We start from the raw sequence: 18,074 nt of genomic DNA on the forward strand, positions 1-18,074 counted from the left end.
CACACACACACACACACACACACATCCCAAAGCTGTGCCATTCATGTGCGCACCGCTGCATGTCGCCCCGCAGCTTCCATTGTTTCAGAGGGAACAATAGCTTTACCCCACCACCACCCCTTTCTCTCTCTCTCTCCTTCTCTCCCTCTTTCTGTCAGAGAGAGAAAAAAATTTAAAAAGCAGCTTTCAAACTTCCCTCTATATGTTGCCTGATGCAAACCCGGGCGGTTTCCCTCCAAGCCTACAAAACATAAGAGAAAAAAAAACAACGTTGACAAAACGTTAGTGGTGTGATCGCTCAAGTTGCATCACAGGGTTGCATCACTGCGCTCTGCGGATTCCTGCAGCCCGTCAGAGGCCGGCACTGAAACAGGAAGAGAGTGAACCTGAAGAAAAAAAAGACTTAAGGAGAAAAGGGAGATAAATAAATAAAGAACACTGCAGGGTGAATCTGGATTCAGACCTATTAATAAGTGGGAGTTAAGTAGCAGGCTGCTGTTCCGCCTTGGCTGCAGGGTTAGAGAGGTTACTCGAATGACATCATCCACGGGCCCTGGTCTCGATTGGATCTTTGCCTGGGAGTCAATCACGGCAGGAAGTGGAAGGGGATACAAACACTTGCCGCTCGCCTCAATCAATGCAAAAGTGTAGACGCTGAGAAAATGCCATCACGTCTCTTTCACGGCGAAATGTGGGGAGGAGAACAGATGCACGACTAATATAGTCACCATCCAGAGAAATTCACACAGCTGGAGTAAATACATATAAGAACTGAGTTACAATCCAGCCTGGTGCATAAAACCGCGCCGCACTGATGGACCTCTGAAATATAAAACATGATTAATTGTGTTCAGTTAAATGTGCTAATATTCTCTCCCCATCCACGTTAACAACTGCGGCTCTCTGTTGTGCAAAACGCATGAAAATCATAAGTAGGAAATATTCCTTTAGGAATTTTGGGCTCCGGGAGCGCGCATATGAATATATATATATATAGACACAAACCGCGTGCGCTTGCGTGTGAGGAGGAGAGAGCGAGAGAGGATGAGGAGGAGAGATTTTTACTCATTGTAATGCACACAACGACCTGCCCTCTTTTGAAAAAAAAGAAGAAGGGAGAAAGCGCAGCCATGCTTTGCAGAGGCTCCAGCGTCGCTCTCATTGGTGGCATCAGCCTCTCGCCAAACGGAGCCTGTGTGCGCGGGTCTGCGCCGGCACAACCCGGGAATACAAGCCTCCAGAACCCCGACATGACAAAAAGAAAAAAGAAAGATCCACAGTGAAGCAAGAAAGCTTTAAATCGAGAGCGAGAACAGCAGGATACACAGAAGCACTTTGTGCCGGGGTATCCACCTTATGGCGTGGGGCTCATCAGGGTGAGTATCTGCGGCTTGCTTTACGATCAAACCATTTAATCGATTATTTAAGAACAGAACACATGCCTTGTTCCCCTGCAACCATTAGTGAAACACCAGTAAAATAAAAGCAAAGTGTGGCTCTTTAGGGACATAATGTGCTTTCCCATGCACGCTGCACTTGCCATTGTTAATGTGGGCTTCAGGGGAGGGGGAGAACAGCACTTCCCGGGAAAAAATGAATATGTGTATTAAAAAAAGAATCACTAAATACGAGCACAGGCTGCAGGCTGCATATCATTGTGTATCCAGGGTTGCATTCATAAGAAGGGGAAAAAGGAAGATGGATTTCTGAGCCGCATCGTTTCTGGCTGCGCGGTGCTTGAGGACAATAGGGGTCGTTTTTTCTTCCCCCTCCTCGCTTTCTTTCTCGATTTCTTTTTTAATCGGTGGTCATAGAGTGGGATTATAGGAGTGACAAGCCGTGATGGAGCTCCAAAAGCTCAAAGAGATGAGAGAACCGTCCGGTTTGCTGAAGGATATGGATGCGTCCGTTTAAAATGGCGATCCCACCCCCCCTCTTTGTTTCTGTTTCCATCTCCCCTCTGCTCCGTCGAGTGGGGTAATGCGTTGCAATCACCATACGTACCAGTCTGCGCCTCTTCATCTCCGCCGCGCCGCTTTTCACGCAGGGATTTTATATTTTAACGAGCAAAAATATGGATAAGGTGCCCGGCTATGGTGCGTTCAGGAGCTCGGTCAGGCTCAGATTACACAGCAGGTACTTATAATTACAAAAAAGAGCACTTCCTTTATTGAAAATGTGATTTATAGAAATATAATTCTTCTGTAGTCTGTTTAACAATAGATTATATCTGCATTTTTCAGCTTCCTTTAACGTTTTGGTCATTTATATACATAGAATCCGCTTTTTTTAGACCTAAAAGACACAGTTTTATTATATTTCATCCATACAAATAAAACATAAAGAGTATAGTTAATGTTTGATTGACTGTCACTGATTTTTCAGGCACATCCGTCACCTGTCACATGAAGCCAAATGCAGCATTTGCATCCGCTGCTTTATCACTACGAGGGGTGTGCATGAGAGCGAGTGCGTGTGCGCATGCCCAAGTGAGCCTGCATTTGTGTAAGTGTTGGTTCACGTTCTTCCCTCTTCCTCCTCCTTTTTTTTCGGTCCAATAGTGCAATGTTGCATAACTGTTCGCAGCCGGAGCCCAGATTTGGGACTTGACAATTTGCGGCACCATTGTTGGCATTTCCTCTGCGCGCGCGCACACACACACGCAGACGCAGACACGGGTAGTTCATGAAGCCGCAGCAGAATTATGAACACATCTCAGCATAAATAGTCAAATAGTCGTTCTAGGAAGAAAGTCGACGTGTGTCCCCTGCTTTTGGCTTCAAGGACGCAGCGACGAAGAGCACGCGGGGTAATATAGAGAAACATCTGTTTGCCTGGTGACGTCAGTAATCCCCCCCACCCCCCTCTTTCATCNCAATCCTCTTGTGCTGAAGGCAGATTCCCTCATTTGTTTGGCTGGAGCGCCGTTAATCCTAAAAGTCAGAGGAAAAGAACGGGACGGGGAGAGATCAGCCCCATTTAGGTGGTGTCGGTTCGCCCGCCCGGGCTCAGAGCCTCCGGGAAGGTTTGAGACTTCAGGATCTCCCGCAGTGGGTTTTTTTTTTTATTATTTTTTCCGGCGCTCCTCAGCTGCCTCTATTTGAAATTTGCGGCATTTTTTTTTCTTAATTTCAGATGTGACCCGCAAATGGAACCTAAAGTGTGTGGAAGGAACGAAAAAAAGTCTATATTTTACACCTGGACAGATATTCTTGGACGTATTTTGCGTTTAAATGTGGAAAATGAGAATTTGTCGTTTGCAGTTCAATATGAGGTTGATTTGGGGTTTGCTTTTTGTCCTTATTTACAGGTGCATTGTGGGACAATGGAGGACTTCTATACGCTCCGCCGTTTTTTGGCAAAACAGGCGACGGAATCACACCAAACGGAGCCATTTTACGCCTGCAAAAAAGCGGCCTGGGATGTATAATGATTCTGCACCCAAAACTGGTTGTATTGCGTTCGAATAATTCCTGTACCCAAACCTATTTTTATACACCGAATATATTATAGTTTTCTTGGTATATTTGGTCTTATAGAAAGGACGATTTGGTCTTTTTAAATCCATGCTGAGACGCTTGGCATTTTATTCTTTTACACTTTAGTCCGAAGCTCAAGTTTCCTAAAACGTTTTCAGTCGCAGAGTTCAGGCCTCGGAGGCTGCAGAAAAGTCTCATTTCAGGTTAGCGGAGAGGTGGATGAACACACACTCACAGACACACACGCACACGTATAAAGACGAGCTGGTTGTGTCTCTCCGTGTTCACAGCGGACCTTGATTTAATGTCTTACAATTAAGGCACGCGGTGAATGCCAAGAGATGATCCTCCATCTTCACATGTCTGAAAATAAAAAAAAAACTAAGAAGAAATCAGCTGATTTAGATGAGTTCATAAAAAACATCGCAGTTTTATTTGCAGTGAGTTTTGTTTTGTTTCAGTCAGACGTTTCTATGTACTGTCTTTCTTTCTTTTTTTAAATAATAAAGTGAAATAACACAAAGCTCTGGTTTCATGTGAACAGTCTCTATTGTGTGTGTGTGTGAGTGTGTGTGTGCGCGCGTGTCAGTGGGAGCTGCCCATCCTCTCACAGGCTGCCCGGAGCGCTGTCCACCTTCTGTGGTGCTGAAATCTGCGCGCCACCGACCAGCCTTTTGTTTTAGTCTCCTGCCGGTGAAGAGGCAGGAAATGAAGCAAATATTTAAACTGTATTGATTCGGGAATGTTCTCAGGGGTCTTCTGCAACACATAAAGTGAAGAATTAAACACTGTATGGTTTCTAAAATCTGATAAATTAAATAGAATCTGCAGTAGCAGTGCTATCCACTTCTGCTGACCATACCTGGGTCTACAATGAAACGGAACACGAGCAGATTTAATCTAAAACATGAGATTCTTGATCTGAGAAAAAAAAATCAAATGACATTTATGTAGTTAAGTTGTTTAATTTTCCCTGACATAATCCAAAAACTGGAACATGTATATAAATGTGAATAGAATACATATGCACCATATCAGAACCTCCCCTGACACACGTCCAGTTCATATAAAAATACTTAAAAAGCCTGAAAATCAGAACTAATAAATACAGACCACAAACGTAAAGATTATGAAAATATTTCTGTAGAAAAAAACGTTTTGTGCTTTAAATTGTGATGTGATTTTTATAAACATCAACAGTAAAAACGAGGACAAGAATAGTCAAACATGCCATCCAATCTTCTTTTTTTAATTGTCATTTTGTTTATGATGTTATCTTAAGCTCCACAGTTTTAAAAAACACACACATTGGTTTAATTTGGAGTCTTCTGACTGCAGAAAACAATTTAATCTTGATTAATGACTTGATATTATCTGAGACTGACTGGAGGAGTGACGGATGGATGGAAGATGGGCCTGGTGGTGTGTGAGAAAGAGGGGGTGGGGGTGTCCAATCATTTTCATCAACTCAATAATGTTCATTTACTTAAATTATTTAAATAAGCAATCAGAGGAGACACAACTGATTCGACATTTTAAAATGTTTTGATTGAGGCTGTTAGAAGTCCTCAAGAGAAGCTGCAAAAATAAAGTAAAGGAATCCATAATGATCAAAGTGAGTAAGTGGGAGAAGTCACCAACATTTACCTGTTTATAGGGAGGGCACGTGTCAAAATAAATACACCGACAGAGGAAAATATGCCCCGTCATGATTATATGGTACACAGCAAGGTGTCAGCACAGACCATGACATTACAGAACGTGGTTTTCAAATCAGAACTCCACAGCCCGGAAGTCTGGCTTCAGCTGATAACCAGTAAAATGAAATAAAATCTTCAAGTTGAATAAATTCAATAAGGCTGCCACAAAGTGTGTTCATCACGTTCCTACTTTCTGCCGCGACCTGATTCGGCTGTACAAGTCCTCGCCTGCCCTCTAGTGGTGGGAACAGGAACATCCACCCACCTGCTTTATCCCAGAGCCATTTTAATCATCTTACTAAATAAAGTTTGTGCAGAGCCACATAAATCTACATGGCTGGAAAAACATACAGTTTAATGTTGTAAAACTGTATTTTTATTTTCATTTTAGGTGTTAAATCAAAATACAACAACGATATTATTCAATAAAGGGAATTGATACTTTTAGTTTAAAATTATGCAGACCTGACTGAGTCACCCTGAGGAGGTCAGCAGTGTATCACAGGGCCAAAACTGAGAGACAAACAATCTTATTAACTTAGAGCAATTTGTAAATGCAAGTTAGTTAAATGCATGTAGTCTGGACTGTAATAACCTTAACAGCACAAAGTCAGTTATATGAACATACTTTCCTTTTAACATAAAATTCAGCACATTTTGATCTGAGTGAAGAACTCACTGAAACTGACAAGGATCATTTTGACAAATCTCTGATGAAGAAAGACATGATGAACATTTTGTAATAAACAGAGTAATTTGTGTGGTCCGACATCTCACAAAACCAGAATCAATAAAAACCTCAGATCAGCAGTCCAAATTACTTTTCATTAAAACAGGATAATTCTCACACTGGAGAACAGTTTGACAATTAGCTCATTTCAAAAATCAAGACAATTAATAATCAAATTCCTGGCAATCAATCCAACAATTCTATCACATGTTAATTCTGTTGTGTATTGAGGTTTTTAACCTCCCATGGCTTTTTTTCTGGTCACAAACCAAACCAATGCTTGTTCTTTTTTCTCTTACAGTTTTGCCTTCGTAGTTTCCTCGTTAGCAAAGTGCTGATGTACACTGTGGCTGTAATGGCTGTGGCAGCGTCCTTGCCCATCTTGTCTCATTTGCCGAAGCTGATTGGCCATGAAGGTGTTCTCAGGATGAAGTGTCTGTCTGTGTCCATCGTTAGGTCATAACTCCTCAAGCATCCCGCCCCACAGAGGGACTAATAGAAATATGCTGAAAATGAACTAAAACTCTGACCTTGAATGTTTGTGACGCAGCTGCAAAAAGTCATTTTTGTTGGTGCTGAGGTGCTCTTCAACCAGTCCAATGTATTAAATCTTTCTCATCTCCGACTCTGTTTCCTTCGTGGTGTTGAAGCAGGAGCAAGAAAATTCTTTGGCAAACAGTCGTCTCCAGCGAGTGATTCACTGTGAGGAGCATGAGCAGCCTTTTTCTGAGAGCCTCATTCCTGTTTTATAATATGTAGCTGCCAAGACATCAAACTCAGAGGTTGGAAGAAAACCCAAGGTACATTCACAATGCTTTTAGTTGGCAGGGGTCAGTTATAATCACTGCTAACGGTTTGCTGAATGCATGTGTGTCATGGTAACAAGTCATGCTACCTTGTTAGGACGTGGAGATGGATTTTGACCCTTAATGCATTTCTCAGAGTCTCTTTAGATGGAGAATAATTACAAAATTGGCTGTTAGAGAGTGAAAGAAATACTAGAGGTGAAAGAGAGTGTTAAAGAGTTGGTTACAGGGGGCTAAAAGCACTGTGGTGTTCTCAGGGAGGATGGAGGTCATACCTGTGGAGCTCAGGTGAGACGGCTGTGAGAGGAAAACCATGGAGCTATCCAAGGTGCTGAACACGCTGACTGATCATGATCACTTTACACTCATCTGTCACACTGTTCTTCTTTAATTCTTCAGAAATAAATCAGCCTTTTAACAGTCAGAATGTTTAAGATTTTTAAACAACAAAATTTCCATCGAGAGTGTCTTTAGTTTAATCAAAACACCTGGTTAGTATCCAACCTTCTAGCAATTTTTATTTATTTATTTGTAATTTCATAGTTTTATTATAAACTTATTTTTTTTAAGGAAAATTCAAGGAAATATACGATGGCAGCTATTAAAATGGACTGGGGTCTTTTCATCCTATTTGTTGATATACATGAACCTCTGCCCTTCAAGTCAACAACACATTTAAAAGTTGTGGGGGAAAAGAGCAAATTATATGTGGTTTATTAAGATGTTGTTTGAAACGTGATGTTCACAGGTGATATTACTCATAAAATATCTTTGGTACTCAAAATAAATGAAGTCCTTGAAAAGCAAGGGAACAAAAAAGTGAGAAAAATCAACCATCTTTCAAAGAAAGATGGTGAGAGAGTTGTGTTTCCCTGTTTACAGCAGTTAAAATATCATTAAATATTTCAAGGTAAAGCAATGGATCTGCAAGCTGCTCTCATGTAAACTCTAATCTGATTGCTGTGTCAAGACATGTCATTTACCAAGGACTGACAGAACTACAAGAGCAAAGGATTAATTTGGAAATGCAGGGACTAAACTACAGAGTCAAAAAAGTTTTTAAGTTAAATCAATCCAGGGGCAGCATTGCCCTTACGCTGCAGAAACATTTGCGATGGCTTTATTGACATTTGTTGCACCCCTGATATGTAAAAATAACTGCATTAATGCATTTAAGTTGATTATGTAACAGTTTGCATTTGGATTTCATTCATGAGGTCTCCACAAAAGCACAACTTGACCTTGTTGCACCACTTCCTCAATCGAAGATGCTGCATGGGGTTTGAACAAACCTTCATTCAATCGCCTGGAGGACCAACTGTTTGCCTTTTAGGTCACAAAACAGTGTTTCATTCAACCTCAGTCCATCTTAATAAGATTGAACTTGGTGAGAGCAGAATGAATAATGTATTATTGATTCATTTTTTGAAGTTGGAGGAAGTCATAGATTTCTAGTTCTAGTTTGTGTGATGCAGTCCTGTCCTGCCTGCGGGGCCAGAAAATATTGAATACTTTGTATATTTCGACTTACATATAACGTTTAAATGATTTATAGATTCATTCAGTTCTGTTTTTATTTAGGATTTGCTTTGTTTGGTGTGAAACTTGTAAAGTTATCCTTACAGAAACCACAGCTGCATCCACTCATCAACTAAATAAGTTTATTTACAGTATATATCACCTTTCCCAGGATAAACACTGCAAGGTGCATCACAGAAAAAAATGCAAACCAAATATGCAAAACACATAAAACACAGCATAATAACAAGTAAAAATATAAAATTATGCAGACCATATCTATTTAAAAGTGTGTTTAAATAAATAAGTCTTCAGCTGTTTCTAAAAAAGTCAACAAAATCAAGTCAACATAAAAAAAGAGTCAATGCATGCTGCAATCTGGAATCCCTCTGTGCATTAACACAACCATGTCTGTTTGCTTCAACAAGCAAATATTTGATGGTAACACATTTTATTCCACCGCTATAAAGTCAAATGTTTAGGCAGACCCATTGTTTGCTTAAAATAAAACAACAAAAAGATTAAGTAGATACAATCTTAATGCCTTTATATTTTTTCAGCCCAGAAAATGTGTTTTTAGTGATGATGGGAGCCAAACTGTGCGTGCTCAAAAAAGGAGACTGTCCATGTCCTTTAATAACTGCACTAAATGATTAGATCCAGAAGATGGCAGCATGAACAAAGTAATTCACAGGGAGACGTGCAGGCGCAGAAATGTGGTCATTTAATGAGAAAATTAACTTCAAATTAAAAAATGCAAGCAGGCAGAAGTAAGAAAAAACTGTTTTAGGCAAAAACTAAACATAATATGTCAGAATATCCTGATTGGTTTGATGAAAAAGTGAAATTCTATTAAATATTAATGAGAACAAATTATAATAATAACCCCAAAACACATCAAATTAAACGATTCTATTTTCGTTTAAATGTAAAAAAAAATCCGATCCAAAGCTGAGCAAACTAGTGATCAGGTTATTCTGGTTTGCAGGATGCTTCCATGAAACATATAAAAGAAGAGGAGCAAACTGTTCAAATGATCAGGAAGGTTTCCAAAAAGACGCTCGCGCCCAGAGGAGGGGGACGAGGCGCACGCGGTAATGTTTGTCAACGTTTAAACGCAGTTAATTGAAACGTTAACCTGATTGGGTGGAGAGTGAGAGGGGAGAGGGTGTCTCCGTCCCAATAGGCGAATCCTTTTTAATAACCCGCCTCGAGATAATGATGTAAAAAGACTGAAGCGTCTCGTGCGTAACGAGGATGATCCGGTGAAGGTGAATCCGGCACAGACAGAGAGGCAGTCAGAGGAGAGCAACACTTCTCTTCCTCATCATCGCAGCACCTCCTCAGCTGACGAAGAGGAGCCTGAAAGTTTCACCCAACAGTCGGGAGAAACTCTCCGAGACGCGCAAAGAGTTTCCACAAGCGACCATAGGCTGCGACGCGCGACCCAAGAGGCTATGGACCGGAGGATGAGCCTGAACGGCGGCGCGGGGGACATTTTCCACAAAACTCTCAGCGCTGTGTCCAGCAAGAAGATGGATCCTTTCAGATCGTCGGCCGGCCTCGAGCTGCCCACCAGAGACCGCCAGTCCCCGATCAGCTGCTTTGACCAGGCCGACCAGGACCCGATTCAGCCGGGGGGACTCGCGGGCAGCAGAGGGGGGACGCTGGGTCTGCCGACCGGATCTTTGTGCGTCAAGTACGGGGAAAGCGCCAACAGGACTTCGGCGGCGGAGAGCAGCGGCGGGGAGCAGAGCCCGGACGATGACAGCGACGGCAGGTGCGACATGGTCCTCCTGGCCGACGTGCGGACCGGCCCCGCGGGGAAAGCCGAGGGAGGTAAGAAAACCAAAGAGCAGAAATTACTGCGTCTAAACATCAACGCCAGGGAGAGACGGCGGATGCACGACCTGAACGACGCGCTGGATGAGCTCCGGGGGGTCATCCCTTACGCGCACAGCCCGTCGGTGCGGAAACTCTCCAAAATCGCCACGTTGCTGCTCGCCAAGAACTACATCCTCATGCAGGCGCAGGCACTGGAGGAGATGAGGAGGCTAGTGGCGTATCTCAACCAGGGCCAGGCCATCTCCGCGGCTTCCATCCCGGCCACCACCGCGCTCGCAGCTCCGGGGCTGGGCGCGTACGACCAGCCGCCCGGATACCCCTTCCCGACCGGCGTAGCTGCGTCCTCCTGCCCGGATAAATGCGCCCTGTTCAACAACGCCACCTCCAGCCTGTGCAAACAGTGCACTGACAAGCCTTAACTGCGCCCCCGAAAATAATAACAAAAAAAAAGACTCAAGGAAGCACAGAAGAGAGCAGGTCCCACTTTGAAGGACGCTTTTAGAGAAACACAAAAACAGAGACAAACAGTGAGATTCCTGTTGTTCAAGTCACTAGACTAGAGACACAAAGTAACACCGATGAATAATTTTATAATATTTACTAAATGCATTAAAACGCGCTTCTTTTTTGTTCGAACAATACTTGATTGTGTATCTAAATCATTCTTAAAGTGCTGATTGACATGAAGGCCGGACAGCAGAAGAAGAAGAAGAAGAAGAAGAAGAAGAAGAAGAAGAAAGGCCTGTGAAAGATGCAGCTGTTGTGTTGGATCCTTTTTGGAGATTTGGGTGACCTGACAACTTTCCACTTTCTTCCCCTCCGCCCCCCATCCTCTATTTCAATACGGACACCTTCCCGGAGCGTTAATCTCACTTTCTGCTGCTTTCTCCTTAATTATCAGCTGGTTTTCTTTCATTTTCACATCGAAAGGCCTGATTTCAAAGACTTTTCTACTGAATGTCACACAGTCATCCAATCAGATCTTTATTTAACGCAGATCCTTGCTAACATAGTTCCTTTAAGGGCCACTTTGATGTAATACAAATTCAAGAAAAAAAAATCAAATCTAAATCAAGTTCTCTCAGATGTTTTGATGTGTGTTTTGTAATTTATTAATTTTGGGATATTTATGATGGATATTTTGCTTGCATTGCACTTTGTTGTCTGAGTTGATGTATTTTTCTTTTTTTAAATTATTATTTGTTTTCCTTTTAAAATATAAAGTCTTCAGATGAAACACGTTGTCAGGTCAGGCTGTGGTTTATTGTAGATACTTTAGTTATTCTATGAGCAAAGAGGGCCGTTTGTATGTATTTCAGTGTTGAAAAGCTTTATTAAAATATTTTGAACAACAGAAAAAACAAAATCTGATTTTTCTTTAAAATCAAAACGTGGAATCAGAGAAAGATGATTTTATTTACATTTTAATGCTGACTGACAACATTTTATGATGGTTTAACAACTTTTATGACCTTCATTTGGTGCGCTTTTTTCCACATTCAGACCATCAGTTTCTGGGTGGGATGTAGGTGTTAAGTTCAAGAGAGATGTGGGGAAAAAAAAGTTAAATATTTTTCCATTCCATCAAAACTGTGGTTTCCTTTTTTAAAATAATTATATTCGAGCTGTAAGTCACGCCAAGTCCTAAGAGAGAAGGCCAGACGTGACGCCTCCGGGCTTCGCAAAGACGCTTCACAAAGTGGGGGGAAAAAAACTCCGTTGACCTTTATTGTGTTTATTTCCATGCTGATGTGATATGCAATCGTTCAAAAACAAGTGTGTATGAAACCCGCCGCTGTAATACCTGGTTTCACACAATCAGACTCGTCGCTGAGGCGATTACAAGCGCAGGATGTGATTAAGAAATGTAATTACAAGCTCGTTTAAGTGGCGCAGTTTGGCGTCTTTTAATCACCGCGCAGCTTCAGCCGCGTCTTCTTTTGTTCCCCAGTTTTATTTTAGAAGTCCTCAAGGAAGATTTGATCAGGACCAGAACCAAAAGAAATGTTCTAAAAAACAACAAATATCTTCATGGAGCAGAAAAAAAGTCCAGAGAAGTGGAATCATTTCATTTTAAACCACTTAAAGGCAACAATTGATAATAAAAGTGATTCTTATTCAACACTGTGGGTGTTTTTTAAACTATTGAATAAAAAGTAAAATTTTAATGATCTAAAATTTGCAATATGGTTAACAATCTTGATCTACCTCCTGCATAATAGCAGCTTTGTTCCTGGTGTGAAATGACTCAGATTTAGAATATGAATTATAATTCACTGCAGTAAAACACATTTAAATTACTCAGATGGACAGTTCATACAGAAAGGGAGTGTTATCATAAAAATAGATCAGTTGAGTACTTTTGTAATAAACAAAAAAAATATGAATAGTAAAAAAAGTTAACCATCTAATTTGAGATTTGAATATATGTAGTGTTTAAAAATATAGCCCTGAATTTTAAGGCTTTAGGTAGATGTTATGTTCACACATTTATGTATATAATAAGAAGAAATGTGTCTGAAAAAAGATATTTTTAAAATTCTACCTCATATTTTAACCTTAAGAGTTTTATTTTCTCTGTTTTCTTCCCAGAAACAAACCACACTATAAATGTTTGAACATTTTTTTCCACTCTCCAATCCAAATTTGTCTGTTTGATAAGAAAAAGATCAATAACGTGTCTCGTTTCATCACATCTCAGTCCTCAATCACTGACCTCAATTAGGAAATAATCAGCAACTCCTGCTACACAACGTAATCGTAAGATATTTTACATTTAAACATAGAGATTTTTCCCCCCTTCCTGCTGATATTGAGAATCAAAACATTAATTATGCAATATGCATTAATGCACAAATGAGTGGAGCATTTAACCCATACTAATATTTACATTAGCCCAGAAGAGGAAATTCCCCAGGGGTGAGACAGAGCCATATGTGAGAAAACAAAACACAGCATCCAAAAGGAAAACAACATCAGTGCAAAGGTGGAGGGAATTTTACAACATGACAAGCCAGCTTTGAGACATTTAAAATCAAAAAGGCATTTTATTCCTCTTTATCTGGGAGCTGCATATTATTTCTGCAAACTAGGAAGCTCAAGCTTTTGTCAGTGGCGTCCAGACACGGCCACTACTTATAATAATAATAATAAAAAAAAAGATTATTTGAACGCATGATTCTAATAAAGCAGAATCTGTCTTAAAGGCATTTAAACCAAGATTCACGGCTCATGAATAGAAATGGAGGATAAAAAAACAACAACATCCAAACGTCCAATTTACCCTATCATGGTCCAGCAGGGTATCTCTTCATAACGGGGGAGGTGATGTATGCTAAGGAGGAGAAGCATTAAAGTCAAAATATACATAAACACACTGAATTGAAATGTCCCTCTCGTATCAGTAACAAGCCAAACTCTGGCAATGGATTCACGCGTGTTGTGTCATACAGTAAAGATATATGTGCTGCGCTGGCTGAGGTACCAAATCAACCCCTGGGTGGTAATTCATTTTTGTCAGGCTGCTGATAACAATGCATAATGTTGTTTCCTCCTTGTGCACACACAATGCACGCTAATAAAACCGCAGCTGAGGGGGTAAACTACAACAACTCCTGTTTTATGTTGCTTAACCGCCAACATTAGCTGCGCCCAGCAGTCGAAAAATAAGGAAGGCATCAAAGTTTATGGTCAGAACTGCTCCCGTATTCCTTTTCCTTCTCACTTTTCCTGCAATAAATAATGCCAATCTTTGAATCTTTCCAATTGTTGGACACTTTGTTTTCAATAGATCCGTCAGCTCGAGTCAAAGCATCCTCCGCTGCGATTATGGTAAACCTTCCCACTTGCCCACTCCCCTCATTAGATATATTAAAATCTGCATGTGAAGTGGATTCAGGCTGGAGGAGGTGCTTTAATGGAACCAAATATATGCTGACAACCTTTGAAACACTACCTGAGTGGTTTTATTGAACTGGAAACATCCAAATTTATCCAATTAACCCAAGAAACAACAAGACATGATGCATTTTTGAAATAAAGTAAATCTGAATGAGAACTAGAACCTTTGTAATTGTTGCTGTAACTCTAATTTCTTCACCAAAATGTGACGTTTTACTCCAGTTTTGTTTTGTTAGTCTAGTAATTTTTTAAAGGAATTCATATCCCCTGCCACCCTTCATGCTAGAGTTTGTAGTCATTTTCGTCAAACCTTGAAAACAACATTAATGTTGCATATTCTCATGCAATATTAAGATACATTACAGTCTTGTGTTGTGAATTACTCTCATCTACTACCACATTGGCTCAGGATCTGTAAAACTGACTGAGATATAGCCATTTTTGTCTTTTCTAAGGTAATTTAGCTTTGGTGGCCATCTTCAAAGGTTAATTTCAGTGATTGTTTCCTGAACATTTCATTGGAAATTTTCCTAACAGACAGACAAGGTTTGAAGCAAACATCTTGGGCAATCTGTTAGTTTTGGAAAGTAGTCTCAGCTACTACCACAACTTATTTTAGCTCAATATTTTTCAGATTGGTTGAATTATATCCATTTTTGTGTTTTCAAAGGTCAGTCGGCTGTGGCAGCCATATTTTATCAAGTTCACTCCAAAAGGTAATCAGTATACAACAGATTACTTTCTGCAAGTTTTATTAAAAATGATCCATTGGTTCATGAGATATTTTGCTAACAGACACACGAATATACGTGCAGACACTGCAGCAGGGCAATAAAGTGTTGCAGTTGCAGAAAAGTTTATTTTTTGTTGTTTCTAAACTTTTATTCAAGCCATCTTTCTCAAAGAAATTTCACAACCAGATATAATTCCTCCACATTTCTAACTGTGCTTCCAGTGTCTCATAATGTTTATTTTTCTTTGAGGACCTCAAAGGTCAGACAAACATATGGCAGCCGGTTTACAGCTCAGAAACTTCTAACACGGAAACAATAAGTGACGTAATAAAGTGTGATTATCTCCTCATCTGGAATACCACTGTTGAGTAACATTTCTAATATCCCAACTGCTTCCATATTAATCAGATTAACAGACCAATCCCCTAATCCCTGTTTACCGATGGCTCTGTTTTTCTGCCCTAATCTGATGTTCTTTTATTCCCCTCAGATTAAACTGTGTGGACGAAGAGTGGGTCATGTTGCTGCACAGGTTGTTTATGCCAGAAAAAAATAACAAAAAAAAAAAAATCAATTCAGCCTGGATTTGAACAAACAAAAACAGGTGCAATGAAGTTGAGTGCTCTTGTTGTGCAAATATATTTGTGCCAAGTAAATCAAATTATGTGGATAGACAATTCATTTGATTTGTTTTGATTGTGCGGGGCTGCTGCTTAACAGCATTTGGACTTGTTTTTCTTTGGAAGTTGCTTGAATTATCTTTCTCAAAGCACAAAGACCAAAAAAAAGAGAGAAGTTGCATTTTCTGTGAATACGCAGCATGAATGCCGAGTGCTGAACGACTGAAGAGACTTCCTGAAAAGCTAAAACTGAGTCAATAAAGCTAAAAGGAAAAAAATAGATAAAAGTTTTAAAACAGTAGCTCAAAATTAATTGTTACTAAAGTGTAGCCAAAAGCTAAAACTAGCGAAATACTAGCTAAAAACTAAAAGTAATTTAAGAAAACACCAAATATGTTGAATTTGATTTTGAATAAAACGTTTTTGAAGGAATTGAAGAGATCTCAGTGTATTTCTAAGGGGATTTTTTTTTTTTTTTTTGTAAAGAAAGATTTTTGTAAAAATTACAACATCCAAAAGCCTCAGCGGAAATGTGCGAAATGATCTTTTGACATTTGAATGATTAAAAGAGCTCAAAGAATGCAGGACAAGGAGTTACCTGCCAAAAAAGGTGTAGAAGAAGAAACAAAGAATAAAGACAAGAAGAATTACTACAGCTGCAGTTCTGGATCAGCATTCACACAATTAAAAGCATCGTATTAACTTATAGTGACATTATTTTAAAACAGTGAGTACACTGAAAGGCTGACCTTAACATTCAGATAATGTGTTTGAGTGGAGTGGGTCAGACACTGAATCATGTAAGAAAAGAAAAAACATAAAGACAGAAATAAGCTCAACTAAACTCTGAGTTAAACTTTCAACCCAGCTTAAATAAATGTAAAATCAGCCACAGAACAGGATTTCTGGATGTGATGTCTGAGGTTGTCTTTGCTGTGACAGAGATCATTTCCCCAGATCATTATGCAGATTTTGACCCTCTCGATGTACAGTAAAGTCAAGGCTGGGCGGATTTCATCTGCACTCTGTGATATTTATCACCCGCTGCCATAAAAGGCAGGCAATCATGTAATTGCCTGAGCCTGTGTGTTTGTTTGTCTGCCCGTTAACAAAATATTTTGCCAACCATTACACAAACGTTAACGAAACTCAGAAAGTAATTACTGGATGTACATCTACCACAGATGAACTTTTGGAGTCAATGAGATTCAAGATGGCCGCCACAACTAATGGAACAAAATAGGTGTAACAACATATCGCGCAAGATCTTTGTTTAGAACTTTAGCATGCAAGGCGGTGGGAGATATGCATTCCTTTAAGAAATGGTAGGTCTTTAATGATTAATTCTGGCTTTCACATTAAAATGAACACATGAGGATGACACAATAACAGTGAGAACTACTTACACATCACAAGAGGAATGAGGAGCGAAAAGAAAGATGGCTCAGAAGAAGCCACACAGTCTCATTTGTGTGTTTTTGATATAAACTATCAGTCTTTGTTGTTCATTGCTGGATAGGTTTCTGATTAGAGTATAATCTGAAGATTAAAATGTAATATGAACAACTGTATTGCAAACGAAGACATGAAATCGTACCTAAACCCTGACAGGATTAAAGGTAAACCGAATGATTTCTAGGAATCTAAAAAAAAGAATCTATAAGGTGGATCTAAGTCTATAACACAAGAAGATTAAAAAGACAATCTGCCTCCCTGTGTTGAAAATCTGTCACGTTACTGGAGCATGAAAGCCCCGCCTTTAGTGTAACTTGCTTGGCTGATCTTCTTGATGTGCGGAGTGGTACTCGAGGCTTCAGTGTATCTGTCTGAGCAAGAGCTCCTTAACAGCCATGAATGCCAAGCATCGGCGTTGGAGGGGGTGGGGGGGAGGCAGGCCAGGCCAAGCGTAACCACGACGGCCCAATGTCCTTGGCTCCTCGGAGGCCTTCACCTCACACTCCCTGCACAGTGAATTTTATGGCTAATTTCCGGCAATTTATCCTGGCACTTTCAGAAGAGAGATTCCTGCGGGAATAATGTGCATAATTTGCATAAATCATCCTGATAGAATGCATATCAGCTTGTAACTCCCCACCACCAGCACCACCGCCATTGTCTGATGCTCCAGCGTTTACTTTGTAATCAAAACTGACCGTTTTCAACCTGCAGATGTATGAAGAACCACAAGAAAGGCAGCCTGAATTTAGGTGAGAAGTCTCATCTCCACCTTTCATGCATAAAGCATTTTTGAATTATGTCAAATGGTGCAGTTGAAAAGGGTTTGCTTCAATAGTTTTTCAGATATATTGATTTACTATTTTGAAATGCGGGTATTCACTCACTGTAAACACGGCAGTCAGCCTCTAAAGACCAGGTAGAAGCTTAAGTCATGTGACTGACCTCTACATTCAGCTGGCCATAGTCTGTGAAGGTAAACAAATATGGCAGAATTATAAAAAATGTAGCGTTTTGAAGAAGACATTTAGGCAAAAAAATAATGAATCTGCTGCTAAATGCAAAAGAAAAAAGAAAGATCAAGACAACAACAAGAACAATTTAGTTTTCTGTGAAAATGCTGAACGCTGAATGATTGCGGAAATTTGCTAAATCTAAGTTATTGATATTAAAACAAAGAAAACAGAAATTAAAAAAGCAGAACAAGCTAAAAGGAGCAAAACAGGCTAAAGTGAGCAGATCAGAGGCTGAAACAAGCAGAACAAGCTAAAAACTAAAACCAGCAGA

At 40.1% G+C, this 18,074-nt stretch overlaps 1 protein-coding gene and 1 long non-coding RNA gene across 2 annotated transcripts; both read left to right on the forward strand.

The window, feature by feature from the left end:
• The first annotated feature begins 1,122 nt into the window (after nt 1-1,122).
• Nucleotides 1,123-4,003, forward strand: LOC112450205. The gene is made up of 2 exons (XR_005232579.1): nt 1,123-1,376; nt 2,386-4,003. It is a non-coding gene; the product is annotated as an uncharacterized LOC112450205 (long non-coding RNA).
• A 5,284-nt stretch (nt 4,004-9,287) lies between these two features.
• Nucleotides 9,288-10,544, forward strand: bhlhe22 (basic helix-loop-helix family, member e22). Its single transcript, XM_017406370.3, has one exon. The coding sequence runs from the start codon at nt 9,691-9,693 to the stop codon at nt 10,495-10,497; it is 807 nt and encodes a 268-aa protein (XP_017261859.1). The 5' UTR covers nt 9,288-9,690; the 3' UTR covers nt 10,498-10,544.
• Nucleotides 10,545-18,074: the final 7,530 nt, after the last annotated feature.

Source organism: Kryptolebias marmoratus, linkage group LG21 (assembly GCF_001649575.2).
Source record: "Kryptolebias marmoratus isolate JLee-2015 linkage group LG21, ASM164957v2, whole genome shotgun sequence".
NCBI classification, from domain to species: Eukaryota; Metazoa; Chordata; class Actinopteri; order Cyprinodontiformes; family Rivulidae; genus Kryptolebias; species Kryptolebias marmoratus.